General features: G+C 33.8%; 1 protein-coding gene across 1 annotated transcript in view; it reads right to left on the bottom strand.

Annotated features, from left to right (window-relative positions):
* Positions 1–15,514, bottom strand: part of LOC142342276 (uncharacterized) — a 42,396-nt gene that overhangs the window by 15,131 nt on the left and 11,751 nt on the right. The window contains exon 4 of the mRNA XM_075393558.1: positions 5,705–5,852. Coding sequence (XP_075249673.1) covers positions 5,705–5,852 — 148 coding nt within the window. The remainder of the gene's footprint in view (positions 1–5,704; positions 5,853–15,514) is intronic.

The following is a 15,514-nucleotide window of genomic DNA, read 5'->3' as shown; positions in this document are numbered from 1 at the left end:
TAGTCGTTTTTTTCACTATGAATTTCATAAAGTTCAAATCTAATTTAACCCTGCTGTAAAATTGTTTTTGAATTATATCTTCAATGTTACCATGACTTGATTAAAACGGGAACTAAATGTTAATTTTACTAACACACACACACACACACAAATCAAAACTGGGCTTCCCAGACCCTAATTTGTGAAGCAAACTACCAAATAGCCAAAAAGTTTGTTTGAATAGAGAAGTGCCTGACAAAAAAAGAAAACTGAAAACCACTGAGAGTTAAACGGGCGAAAAAACTGATGCAGGATGGACAGTTGATAACGTTGAGCAAAAAGCACAAGAGAGAACAGGAAACAAGATGGACGGGATATAAAAGGCGACCAAATGACGCACAACGCAAGGAGTATCAAAAGAGATAAGACAGGACAGAAATATCGGGCAAAAAATGGGAAACACAACGGACGGAGTAGATACGCAGGATGAAAGAGACAGAAACGCCACGATGCAACAGGAAAAACAATGGCACAAAAACACCGTGCGTATGATGCAGGATAGAACGGTAATCAAAACAAGACAAAGATGGTGAGATATGGAAAGCCAGAAAACAGAACAGGTACAAAATCAAATAAACAAAATTGCCATAACTGTGTTAACTAAGTCACAACATAGACAGTCTAATCAAACAAATTACACTAAAACCGAACACTGAAACGGAGAGCTAGTAAGTCATTGTAAATGAAAAAAAATCAAGACACAAACCAGCCGTAAATCGTGCGTTACCTAAGTCACACCCCAGATCGAATCGAGGACATTAACAAAGGAAAAGACTTAAACGGAGATTTATTGAAAAAAGGGCTAAGGAAATACAAAAATGTTTAGGCGAGCAAACGATCAGTTGTGCACTAATGCAAAAGAACAAACATGAATCAACCCGTAAATCATGACATTCAACTAAATGATGCCGTCCTTGAGTTAATAGATTTCAACAACAGTACCGGACCAAGTCAAATAAAAGTTATCAAAAGCTTCAGCTAACTCTGCCTCTTCAAACACTTGTGGCTATGGAGGTTTGGAACATGACATCTCGAAAATTATTTTGCTCCGGATTCTGTGACTAAGAAACTTATTTTGTTCGAAAGCGTTATCACTTTTGTTGGGGTTTTCAGCACAAGTTTGTGATGAAGTGCTCTATACTCTTTAAATTGACAAGACTTTTTAGTTTAAATCCAGCCACATTTTTTTTCATAAGGTGGTTAGCATTTAGAGTGCAACGGTTAATCTCACTATAAATATCTGCAGTTACTTCTATAAGTCAAGGTACTGAGGCTTCTATGCGCTCCTGATATTTTTCCAGCGCCGCAATAAGCTGAGAAGCTGATAAAGACCTATTGTCGCTGCGATGACGTGAGAGTGAATTGTTTATATAGAGACAATATAAAAAATTCATTACAACTAAATGGGCAATGTTTAACTGCAAATCTTGATATTTTTTGAAATGATTGCAAAGAAAATTTTAGCAAAATTTTTCAGGAACGAGCCCAATTTGGAACAATCGATCAGTTTGAAAAACAGTTTTAGATAAATTTGCAAAAATTGGAAAACTTGACAAAACTTGGTTTTCTGAACAATACATCGACATTACAATATTAACTCAACGTCAAAAAATCACATTAAAGAAAGCCAAATTTTTCTTCCCAGTTTCATCCGTCTGACAAAATTTTACTCTGGTTTGTATTAGATTCGTAATTTGTAGTTCATTTTAAACTCACGGCAGTCTACAGCATAAAGTTTAATGCATTTTGTCATCGGACATGGCTGGGACAAATCATTATAGATTAATTAGCTAAACTTCAGCGTCCTATGAGTTTTAGTGATGATAGAACTCAAATCACCAAAGAAATCGTTGAGCCTGTTCAAAAACAGAACGACCGTTTTTGAACATACCCAGTTTTTTCACTATGAATTTCATAAAGTTCAAATCTAATTTAACCCTGCTGTAAAATTGTTTTTGAAATTTATCTTCAATGTTACCATGACTTGATTAAAACGGGAACCAAATGTTAATTTTACTAACACACACACACAAATCAAAACTGGGCTTCCCAGACCCTAATTTGTGAAGCAAACTACCAAATAGCCAAAAAGTTTGTTTGAATAGAGAAGTGCCTGACAAAAAAAGAAAACTGAAAACCACTGAGAGTTAAACGGGCGAAAAAACTGATGCAGGATGGACAGTTGATAACGTTGAGCAAATAGCACAAGAGAGAACAGGAAACAAGATGGACGGGATATAAAAGGCGACCAAATGACGCACAACGCAAGGAGTATCAAAAGAGATAAGACAGGACAGAAATATCGGGCAAAAAATGGGAAACACAACGGACGGAGTAGATACGCAGGATGAAAGAGACGGAAACGCCACGATGCAACGGGAAAAACAATGGCTCAAAAACTCCGTGCGTATGATGCAGCATAGAACGGTAATCAAAACAAGACAAAGATGGAGGGATATGGAAAGCCAGAAAACAGAACAGGTACAAAATCAAATAAACAAAATTGCCATAACTGTGTTAACTAAGTCACAACAAAGTCAGTCTAATCGAACAGATTACACTTAGACCGAACACTGAATCAACCCGTAAATCATGACATTCAACTAAATGATGCCGTCCTTGAGTTAACAGATTTCAACAACAGTACCGGACCAAGTCAAATAAAAGTTATCAAAAGCTTCAGCTAACTCTGCCCCTTCAAACACTTGTGGCTATGGAGCTTTGGAACGTGACATCTCGAAAATTATTTTGCTCCGGATTCTGTGACTAAGAAACTTATTTTGTTCGAAAGCGTTATCACTTTTGTTGGGGGTTTTCAGCACAAGTTTGTGATGAAGTGCTCTATACTCTTTAAATTGACAAGACTTTTTTGTTTAATTCCAGCCACATTTTTTTTCATAAGGTGGTTAGTAATTAGAGTGCAACGGTTAAGCTAACTATAAATATCTGCAGTTACTTCTATAAGTCAAGGTACTGAGGCTTCTATGCGCTCCTGATATTTTTCCAGCGCCGCAATAAGCTGAGAAGCTGATAATGACCTATTGTTGCTGCGATGACGTGAGAGTGAATTGTTTATATAAAAGCCAGATAAAATATTCATTACAACTAAATGGGCGATATTTAACTGCAAATCTTGATATTTTTTGAAATGATTGCAAAAAACTTTGAGCAAAATTTTTCAGGGATGAGCCCAATTTGGAAGAATCGATCAATTTGAGAAACAGTTTTGGATAAATTTGCAAAAGTTGTGACAAAATTTGATTTGAACACTAACACATTACAATATTACCTCAAAGTCAAAAAATCACAATAAAGACTGCCACATTTTTCTTCCCAATTTCATCCGTCTGACAAAATTTTACTCTGGTTTGTATTAGATTCGTAATTTGTAGTTCATTTTAAACTCAGAGCAGTCTACAGCATAAATTTTAATGCATTTTGTCATCGGACATGGCTGGGACAAATCATTGTAGATTAATTAGCTGAACTTCAGCATCCTATAAGTTTTAGTGATGATAGAACTCAAATCGCCAAATAAATCGTTGAGCCTGTTCAAAAATAAAACGAATGTTTGTGAACATACCCGGCACATTGCCGGGAAACAGCCTCCGTTGATTCCCATAACTCTATTGGGATTGAATGAAGAGAAAGTATCAACACAAAATGATTTTTGAATAAAAACATGCGATTTATTTTGATGTCATTTCGTAACTAAACATACTCCTGTCTCTCAGTTAGAGGCTACAGGGTCTAGTATCAATACCAATAAGCATTATAGATAGTAACTAAAACATATGAGAGCAAAATTCAAGTACCGGCATCTAAAAATGGGCTTTATGGGTTTATCCCGTTTCCATTTCTGACTTTGATTTTTTTAAACTGACTCTTTTCATTTTGAAATGCTTTGCTGAGCAGCTGCTGTTTAAGAGAACTTTGAGCAGAACTACAGAAGAGTGAAAACAGCTTAGAGAAGTCAAAACGATTTCAGGTAAAACGTCGAAAAAACGGCAAAATGAGATAGCAGGACAAGTCCTGACGTACAATTCAAAGAATTTTCAATTAATAAAAAGAAAACTAGACCATGAATGGACTATGAATGGATTGGGAAAAGCATTTAGAAAAAAAATCCGATCCAAAAAGTCAAAAAAATTGTAAAAATCAAAGTGAAATTGCCGCATGTGAACTAAAAACCACTTGCGAGAAAGCGAATTGTTGTTCAAACACCGTTTTCTCACTCTACTTTAAATTTAGAGCGAAAAAATTTCACGCGGCACAACCACTCGCTTTATCACTCCACTTCCTGTTTCGGCGTGACCAAAATCACTACTCCAATTTGACTTCAAAAATCATGAAAATGTGTGAACAGATCTTTAAAAACAAACATAGCCGAAAGAATTCCGGAAACGACTCGAAGGAATTCGGGAATCATACCCATTCTTATGACTAGTTTAATAGTACAAGGAAAAATAAACCCGAATAAAGTTTCTTTGCAATTAGAGTAAAAAAAGCTCACAAAACAATGGGCAGGTCATAATAAGCTGAGAAACTTCTCTAAGATTACGAAAAAGAAAAACCGCAAAAAAATATAAGAAAAATGGTTTAAAATTTTTCAAATTTTCTTTCAATTTCCCTTAGATTAAAGTGATTTATACCAAGAAAACATTAGTCACTTGGTATCTGAATAATCTTTAAGTAACAAGATTCTATTCAAATCACACTTAAAGCATTTAAACAAAAAAAAACAGACAAAAAATCATTAAATTTCGTCTAAAAATCAGCAAAACTAATCAAAAACCTCCAAATTAGCATCAAACTCAAATTAACTACCTGAATCAACCTTCAATTCCTATCAAAACAAGCCTAAGACTAATACAATATCATAACCAAACCTCATAACCATCAAAAGTTGCAGAAACCTCTTTTTGCACGCTTACTGCACGCGAACAAAAAAATTTCGCTCGCTTCGAGAAAGTTTTTTCACATTAATTTCTCGCTCTCTCAAAAATAGCGGCATGAACAAAAACAACTCTCTTTTCGCTCCACTCTTCACTTTTGTTCAGCACCAAAATCACTTCAAATTTTTTCACGCGTTTCATTTCCCGCTTCAAAAATCACTCCAATAAAATTGATTAAAAAAAGGACTTCTCCAATACTCCTCTCCGAGTCGTAAAAAAAGACAACGCCCCACTACAATTCAAATTCTTTGAATTTTTTTTTAAAAAATAGGAGCGCTATAATAGCCGGCTGAGAAGATGAGGGCGGCTATTAATAAGGTGATAATTCTGCAAAGCCTCTAATTATTTTTTTAAATAACAATTTTTACCAAAAGCATTTATCGAACGGTCGAATGGTTTCAGAAAACTTCATCAGATATGAAAAGACTATAGGTCGACCGATATTGGTCGCGGTCAGCCTTTTTTTGGTACAAAAGACCCATGATCAGACTTTAGGTCAACTGTCTGTACCGGATATGAAAAGACCGTAGTCGACCGATATCGGGTATTGAAAGACCGTTGGTTGATTTATGAAAAGACCGTTGATCGACTCATGAAAACACTTTAGTCGACCCTTACTAGGAGGTCGACCGTGTATTTAAGATAGGGAAATACCCCCCTAGGTCAACTTTATAAGTCTTTTAAGAATATTGCTTTAATGCAGTACATACTTTCCCCGCTGTTTGTCATCGTAGAGCGGCAGATCGAGTTTGCCAATGTTGCAAACCTCTCCCCCCAGGGTGTACGCCTCGTAGTAGAAGTCGGAGTTGGATCCAGCCAGGTCCACGTCCTGTGTCTGATCACTAACCAAGTTGATCACTTAAAAGATATGAGGAATGAATGAACAATGAATCAATCAAGGAGCAAAAACGATTACTCGTTTTTCCCTAAAAATAAATTATGGCTGTAGAACAGTTCATCGAACCAAAGTATCTTGCATTCACCAAAAATATGCGAAGCAGAGCATGCAAAAAAGAAACGTATTAGCATTACATTGTTTGAAATTTAATTTTGAGTGATCAAACAAACCAGTGGCTTTTAGACGGCAAAGATTGATTAGCAACTTTCCGGTTGTTGTTTTCCACACAAACGGAAAAGATCCGAATTTAGAATTAATGAGCAATCATATCTTCAGATTTACTCAGTGACATCCATCCCACCCCGAAAAAGAGGCTGGGGAAAAATGTCGAAACCTCAGTTTTACGATCAGAGCAACAGAGCAGTAACCCTAGGGTTGGTCTAGTCAACTACCAAAACCAATTCACTGCTCTTCACGTGCTGTGCGTAAGCTTGTGCTACTTCAAACATCGTTTCAATGCCAAAAACCATTAACTAAACAACTTTTGGACACATACAGAGGTCAGAAACTAAAATGACATTCCATTCGGCCTAATATTTTTGTGGTGACGAATTAATTTGTGTCAAGCAAAGACGCCAATTATGAACCATCACAGGTGATCCCTTTTCAACCATCCCAGGTGAAGATCCCTGGACAACATGAGTTCCGACCAGACCATTCCAGGCCAAAGCATCCAGTGATCAGACGGTACCAGACTTATATCAGACTACTCTTCAGACTCTCGCTTGTCTGAGCCGATTTTCAGACCTTGCAATTTATATCTGAAAAGATTCCCTGTGGGCTTGATTGGCTCTCGTCAGAGGTTACTTCTGTCTGGGACCTCGACCTGACATGAAATCGAAGGGATTCTATCAGCAGCAGGTTTCCTCCGCTCAGACCACGAGATAAAGTTTAGAACGATTCTTGTTGTCAAACATGTTCAAGCCAAACATTCACGAAATATCTTCAAATAAGTGATAATAAACTTTATCCAAAAGGTCAGGAGCAAGTCTTTGTCACTCTTTTAGGACATAATTTTATCGATTATGTCCCCTTACAGCACCTCCCCCAACCACGTTGGCATGGATCGTAAAACCAAAATTCAATGAATAATATTTTTGTTCCGACCCACTTTAGTGGGGGAGGAACTATATACACAAATGGGTTTTTTTGTTCAGACAATTTTGGCCGATCGAAATAATCATCGTAGAGAGTTGTGAGCGGTATCATTAAAAAGCCCGTCCAGCGTAGAATATGAAATAAAAAAGATTTTTCATTTTACATTTTTGTGAATAATAGAGGTATTTTAGCCGTTTTTATTCACTTTTGCGGTATTTTTACCTAATTTTCGTCATTTTTGCTAAAATTTGTTCAAAATTTTAACTGTAGTGTTCTAATTTTATCCATTAAGATAGATGGGGGTTGCTGCATTGTTCGGTCCGAGCTTGTTGGCTAGAATTTATGCTCAATTTTTCAAAATCCTACTTTTTTGGGACCCAAATTGGGACCAAATTCGCCTTTTCAGCCGACTTGTTTTAAATTTGCTGGAAGTAAATACCTTAAAACTGCGGCCACAATCTTTTAAAGCTAATACTCGGACTAGTTGGACATTCACTGGCTTTGAGACTCTTCTGGAGTTATAAATCTCATTAAATATACAAATTGCATTTTTTTCGAAAAATTCAAGGAATTTGTTACAAAAATGATCTATTTTATATCCATTTGATAGACCGGAAGCAACGTCTGGGCCGAACTTGATCTCGCCATGGATCCTTACGATGAAAAAGTTTTTAGATTTTGATTAGGTACGACTTTTTTAAAATGTTTCCGCTACGTAAACGATTTTTATGTATACTTTTTTAATTACAAGAATTTCAAATCAAGACTCAATTAATGACAAATACTCTTTACCAAAAACAGGTCCAACAAGATTATATTACGGTTCAAGAGATGAACGGTTTCTATGGCTATGGGCAATTGTTTTCGTAAAAACCTTTTTTGGTAATTGTTTTCTTTGTTATCATTTTGCTCAATCTTTCTTCCCAAAAACTTATTGTCCCCAGTCAAAGTTCCAGATATTTTTCAGGAGGTATAAAAGAACCTTGACACTTCTTTCAGTTGATATCTATTGTCTTTTGTGACTTCGAATATATTTGTTTTAAGAAAACATCGCTAATTTTTGTACTTTGTCACTGTTTTATCTTATTCTTTCATTTTCGGGCGCAGTCTCAGTAATAACAATCAAAAATCAATTTTTTGTGGGTTATAAATTAATGTCCGTGACGATTTTATTTTCAACTAATGGTCTCTTTGTTTTGATACTACGCCTTTTCAATTTTTTGAGCATAACTGCATTAGTTTGTTTCCTTGTCGTATTACTGCATAAATGCAATTGAAAGAAAGCAGAGTAGATAAATTACACAACAATGGAAACAGGCGTAAATGAATATTTAAATGTCTTTGTTATACAGTTAATGCTTTCTGGGCTGAGACACATTAATTTATCAAAAATTTATGGATTTTTTTGTTTTCTCCCATGTTTGTTATTCTTTTTGTTGTTATACGCCATATAACTAATAACGAGAGATCGCAATTGCTTCCCCTGGACGTATAACTGAACCTAGTTAAAGAATTCAGTTCACAGCTGTTTGCTTTAATGACTTTCAAATTGAAACAAAAAAGAATTTTTTTTCAACTTTATGATTTTTGCTTTCATTTTTCTAACCATGTGACTCAATAACACTAACTAAAAGTCTCTTTCAATCTTGTTGATTCAAGCATTTTTTAATATGTTTTGCGCTTGGTTATAAGTTGTGTCTATTGCTTCGACCATTAATATCATTAAAAAATTTTCGAGATTTCCATACGGTTCATTTTCTGGGTATCTTTTTGTTGTCATGTCTACGTAATGCTTTTAAAAGGAAGATTCTTTGTTGTTACAATGAAGAAAAAGTGACAATATACAATTCTTGCAGTTAACATTTCATAATATTAGAGCCTTGAACAGTGTGATCTCGTAAAATTGTTTGAGGTTTTTGGCTTTTTTATATATTTGCTTTTATTTTGGGGGTCGTTCTCATTATTAACAGGACCAATTGGCTTCCCGGGGTATTTCAACCCAATCCATCGCTGTTTTTCGAAATCTTTTCGAAGTCTGTATTGACCTTTGAAAATATTTTTTTCAATATTGGTGTTTTGATCTTTGTCAATTTTAATTAATTTTTCTGTCGATTTGTAGCTCAGTCTCTTATACACAGGTCAGAAACCGTTTCCAGTGAAATGTAAATTAATCTTTTTAACGTCTTTTGCTTGGCACATTTGTCTCTAGGCTTCGTTATAAAAACAATCGTAGTTCCCATTGGCTTTGACATTTTGCGGAGTTAAGCTTTGAATAACGACATGTCTCAATTGCTTCCTATGGAGATATAAATGAAATTTTAGTGATTTCAGTGAAATTAATTCGTTTCAGAAATAGAAACTTGTTTTTGAACTCCGCACCTCTTTGCTCTTTTTTGCGACCTATTAACCAGTCACATTGAGGATAATGTACATATTTTGTCTAATGATGTATAGGTTAAATTTTTCCGTTTAAATTTTATTTGATGCGAGTTTGATTTTGTTACGATTTTATTTATTATAGAAATCGAGGTTTGGTCGTAAACAATGTTTGTTGGTTGATAATTAATATTGTCCTTTATAGTATTATTATCAACAACAAAAATCGGCCCTCTAAGGTTGCATTATTGTATAACATTAGTTGTTTATGGAAAAATGTTTACGTTTTTGAAAGTTTTCTATTTCTTCATCATTTGGTAGCCAATTAAGTCAAGAATGTGGATGAGCGGGGTCGAAACCTTATGTGCGTACGCACAAAACCGAGCCTCTTTGTTAAAAAATAATATCAAGGAGTGATTATTCTTGGGGCTATAATAGGAAATACCTTAACTTTGTAGTACGATTAATTCAAAAAAGCTCTGTATTCAGACAATTTTGGCCGATCGATATAATCATCGTAGAGAGTTGTGAGCGGTATCAATAAAAAGCCCGTCCAGCGTAGAATATGAAATAATAAAGATTTTTTCATTTTATATTTTTGTGAATAATAGAAGTGTTTTAGCCGTTTTTATTCACTTTTGCGGTATTTTTTACATAATTTTCGTCATTTTTGCTAAAATTTGTTCAAATTGTTAACTGTAGTGTTTTTAATTTTATCCATTAAGATAGAGGGGGTTTGCTGCATTGTTCGGTCCGAGCTTGTTGGCCAGAATTTATGCTCAATTTTTCAAAGTCCTACTTTTTTGGGACCAAAATTGGGACCAAATTCGCTTTTCAGCCAACTTGTTTTAAATTTGCTGGAAGTAAATACCTTAAACTGCGGCCACACTCTTTTAAAGCTAATAGTTGGACTAGTTGGACATTCACTGGCTTTGAGACTCTTCTGGAGTTATAAATTTGCCAGTTTTTTTACAAATTTAAACTCATTAAATATACAAATTGCATTTTTTTTTTGAAAAATTCAAGGATGTTGTTACAAAAATGATCTATTTTATATCCATTTGAACAAATGAGTGTTTCTTTATACCGGAAGCAACGATTGGGCCGAACTTGATCTCGCCATGGATCCTTACGATGAGAAAGTTTTTAGATTTTGATTAGGTACGACTTTTTTTAAAATGTTTCCGCTACGTAAACGATTTTTGTGTATACTTTTTTACTTACAAGAATTTCAAATCAAGACTCAATTAATGACAAATACTCTTCACCAAAAACAGGTTCAACAAGATTATATTACGGTTCAAGAGATGAACGGTTTCTATGGCTATGGGCAATTGTTTTCGTAAAAACCTTTTTATGTAATTGTTTTCTTGAATTCTGCTTTCATTTGTTATCATTTTGCTCAATCTTTCTTCTCAATAACTTATTGTCCCCAGTCAAAGATCCAGATATTTTTCAGGAGGTATAAAAGAACCTTGACACTTCTTTCAGTTGATATCTATTGTCTTTTGTGACTTCGAATATATTTGTTTTAAGAAAACATTGCTAGTTTTTGTACTTTGTCACTGTTTTATCTTATTCTTTCATTTTCGGGCGCAGTCTCAGTAATAACAATCAAAAATCAATTTTTGGTGGGTTATAAATTAATGTCCGTGACGATTTTATTTTCAACTAATGGTCTCTTTGTTTTGATACTACGCTTTTTCAATTTTTTGAGCATAACTGCATTAGTTTGTTTCCTTGTCGTATTACTGCATAAGTGCAATTGAAAGAAAGCAGAGTAGATAAATTACACAACGATGGAAAAAGGCTTAAATGAATATTTAAATGTCTTTGTTATACAGTTAATGCTTTCTGGGCTGAGACACATTAATGGATCAAAATTTTATGGATTTTTTTGTTTTCTCCCATGTTTGTTATTCTTTTTGTTGTTATACGCCATATAACTAATAACAAGAGATCTCAATTGCTTCCACTGGACGTATAACTGAACCTAGTTAAAGAATTCAGTTCACAGCTGTTTGCTTTAATGACTTTCAAATTGAAACAAAAAAGAATTTTTTTTCAACGTTATGATTTTTGCTTTCATTTTTCTAACCATGTGACTCAATATCACTAACTAAAAGTCTCTTTCAATCTTGTTGATTAAAGCATTTTTTAATATGTTTTGCGCTTGGTTATAAGTTGTGTCTATTGCTTCGACCATTAATTTCATTAAAAAATTTTCGAGATTTCCATACTGTTCATTTTCTGGGTATCTTTTTGTTGTCATGACTACGTAATGCTTTTAAAAGGAAGACTCTCTGTTGTTACGATGAGGAAAAAGTGACAATATACAATTCTTGCAGTTAACATTTCATAATAATAGAGCCCTGAACAGTGTGATCTCGTAAAACTGTTTGAATTTTTGGCTTTTTTTTATATATTTGTTATTTTGGCGGTCGTTCTCATTATTAACAGGACCAATTGGCTTCCCGGGGTATTTCAACCCAATCCATCGCTGTTTTTCGAAATCTTTTCGAAGTCTGTATTGACCTTTGAAAATATTTTTTTCAATATTGGTGTTTTGATCTTTGTCAATTTTAATTAATTTTTCTGTCGATTTGTAGCTCAGTCTCTTATACACAGGTCAGAAACCGTTTCCAGTGAAATGTAAATTAATCTTTTTAACGTCTTTTGCTTGGCACATTTGTCTCTAGGCTTCGTTATAAAAACAATCGTAGTTCCCATTGGCTTTGACATTTTGCGGAGTTAAGCTTTGAATAACGACATGTCTCAATTGCTTCCTATGGAGATATAAATGAAATTTTAGTGATTTCAGTGAAATTAATTCGTTTCAGAAATAGAAACTTGTTTTTGAACTCCGCACCTCTTTGCTCTTTTTTGCGACCTATTAACCAGTCACATTGAGGATAATGTACATATTTTGTCTAATGATGTATAGGTTAAATTTTTCCGTTTAAATTTTATTTGATGCGAGTTTGATTTTGTTACGATTTTATTTATTATAGAAATCGAGGTTTGGTCGTAAACAATGTTTGTTGGTTGATAATTAATATTGTCCTTTATAGTATTATTATCAACAACAAAAATCGGCCCTCTAAGGTTGCATTATTGTATAACATTAGTTGTTTATGGAAAAATGTTTACGTTTTTGAAAGTTTTCTATTTCTTCATCATTTGGTAGCCAATTAAGTCAAGAATGTGGATGAGCGGGGTCGAAACCTTATGTGCGTACGCACAAAACCGAGCCTCTTTGTTAAAAAATAATATCAAGGAGTGATTATTCTTGGGGCTATAATAGGAAATACCTTAACTTTTTAGTACGATTAATTCAAAAAAGCTCTGTATTCAGACAATTTTGGCCGATCGATATAATCATCGTAGAGAGTTGTGAGCGGTATCAATAAAAAGCCCGTCCAGCGTAGAATATGAAATAATAAAGATTTTTTCATTTTATATTTTTGTGAATAATAGAAGTGTTTTAGCCGTTTTTATTCACTTTTGCGGTATTTTTTACATAATTTTCGTCATTTTTGCTAAAATTTGTTCAAATTGTTAACTGTAGTGTTTTTAATTTTATCCATTAAGATAGAGGGGGTTTGCTGCATTGTTCGGTCCGAGCTTGTTGGCCAGAATTTATGCTCAATTTTTCGAAGTCCTACTTTTTTGGGACCAAAATTGGGACCAAATTCGCTTTTCAGCCAACTTGTTTTAAATTTGCTGGAAGTAAATACCTTAAACTGCGGCCACACTCTTTTAAGGCTAATAGTTGGACTAGTTGGACATTCACTGGCTTTGAGACTCTTCTGGAGTTATAAATTTGCCAGTTTTTTTACAAATTTAAACTCATTAAATATACAAATTGCATTTTTTTTTTTTGAAAAATTCAAGGATGTTGTTACAAAAATGATCTATTTTATATCCATTTGAACAAATGAGTGTTTTTTTATACCGGAAGCAACGATTGGGCCGAACTTGATCTCGCCATGGATCCTTACGATGAGAAAGTTTTTAGATTTTGATTAGGTACGACTTTTTTTAAAATGTTTCCGCTACGTAAACGATTTTTGTGTATACTTTTTTACTTACAAGAATTTCAAATCAAGACTCAATTAATGACAAATACTCTTCACCAAAAACAGGTTCAACAAGATTATATTACGGTTCAAGAGATGAACGGTTTCTATGGCTATGGGCAATTGTTTTCGTAAAAACCTTTTTATGTAATTGTTTTCTTGAATTCTGCTTTCATTTGTTATCATTTTGCTCAATCTTTCTTCTCAATAACTTATTGTCCCCAGTCAAAGATCCAGATTTTTTTCAGGAGGTATAAAAGAACCTTGACACTTCTTTCAGTTGATATCTATTGTCTTTTGTGACTTCGAATATATTTGTTTTAAGAAAACATTGCTAGTTTTTGTACTTTGTCACTGTTTTATCTTATTCTTTCATTTTCGGGCGCAGTCTCAGTAATAACAATCAAAAATCAATTTTTGGTGGGTTATAAATTAATGTCCGTGACGATTTTATTTTCAACTAATGGTCTCTTTGTTTTGATACTACGCTTTTTCAATTTTTTGAGCATAACTGCATTAGTTTGTTTCCTTGTCGTATTACTGCATAAGTGCAATTGAAAGAAAGCAGAGTAGATAAATTACACAACGATGGAAAAAGGCTTAAATGAATATTTAAATGTCTTTGTTATACAGTTAATGCTTTCTGGGCTGAGACACATTAATGGATCAAAATTTTATGGATTTTTTTGTTTTCTCCCATGTTTGTTATTCTTTTTGTTGTTATACGCCATATAACTAATAACAAGAGATCTCAATTGCTTCCACTGGACGTATAACTGAACCTAGTTAAAGAATTCAGTTCACAGCTGTTTGCTTTAATGACTTTCAAATTGAAACAAAAAAGAATTTTTTTTCAACGTTATGATTTTTGCTTTCATTTTTCTAACCATGTGACTCAATATCACTAACTAAAAGTCTCTTTCAATCTTGTTGATTAAAGCATTTTTTAATATGTTTTGCGCTTGGTTATAAGTTGTGTCTATTGCTTCGACCATTAATTTCATTAAAAAATTTTCGAGATTTCCATACTGTTCATTTTCTGGGTATCTTTTTGTTGTCATGACTACGTAATGCTTTTAAAAGGAAGACTCTCTGTTGTTACGATGAGGAAAAAGTGACAATATACAATTCTTGCAGTTAACATTTCATAATAATAGAGCCCTGAACAGTGTGATCTCGTAAAACTGTTTGAATTTTTGGCTTTTTTTTATATATTTGTTATTTTGGCGGTCGTTCTCATTATTAACAGGACCAATTGGCTTCCCGGGGTATTTCAACCCAATCCATCGCTGTTTTTCGAAATCTTTTCGAAGTCTGTATTGACCTTTGAAAATATTTTTTTCAATATTGGTGTTTTGATCTTTGTCAATTTTAATTAATTTTTCTGTCGATTTGTAGCTCAGTCTCTTATACACAGGTCAGAAACCGTTTCCAGTGAAATGTAAATTAATCTTTTTAACGTCTTTTGCTTGGCACATTTGTCTCTAGGCTTCGTTATAAAAACAATCGTAGTTCCCATTGGCTTTGACATTTTGCGGAGTTAAGCTTTGAATAACGACATGTCTCAATTGCTTCCTATGGAGATATAAATGAAATTTTAGTGATTTCAGTGAAATTAATTCGTTTCAGAAATAGAAACTTGTTTTTGAACTCCGCACCTCTTTGCTCTTTTTTGCGACCTATTAACCAGTCACATTGAGGATAATGTACATATTTTGTCTAATGATGTATAGGTTAAATTTTTCCGTTTAAATTTTATTTGATGCGAGTTTGATTTTGTTACGATTTTATTTATTATAGAAATCGAGGTTTGGTCGTAAACAATGTTTGTTGGTTGATAATTAATATTGTCCTTTATAGTATTATTATCAACAACAAAAATCGGCCCTCTAAGGTTGCATTATTGTATAACATTAGTTGTTTATGGAAAAATGTTTACGTTTTTGAAAGTTTTCTATTTCTTCATCATTTGGTAGCCAATTAAGTCAAGAATGTGGATGAGCGGGGTCGAAACCTTATGTGCGTACGCACAAAACCGAGCCTCCTTGTTAAAAAATAATATCAAGGAG

The sequence above is a fragment of the Convolutriloba macropyga genome, chromosome 7 (assembly GCF_964194025.1).
Source record: "Convolutriloba macropyga chromosome 7, txConMacr16.3, whole genome shotgun sequence".
In the NCBI taxonomy this organism is placed as follows: Eukaryota; Metazoa; Xenacoelomorpha; order Acoela; family Convolutidae; genus Convolutriloba; species Convolutriloba macropyga.
The sequence above is the reverse complement of the archived record's forward strand: the minus strand, read 5'-3'. Positions and strand labels throughout refer to the sequence as shown.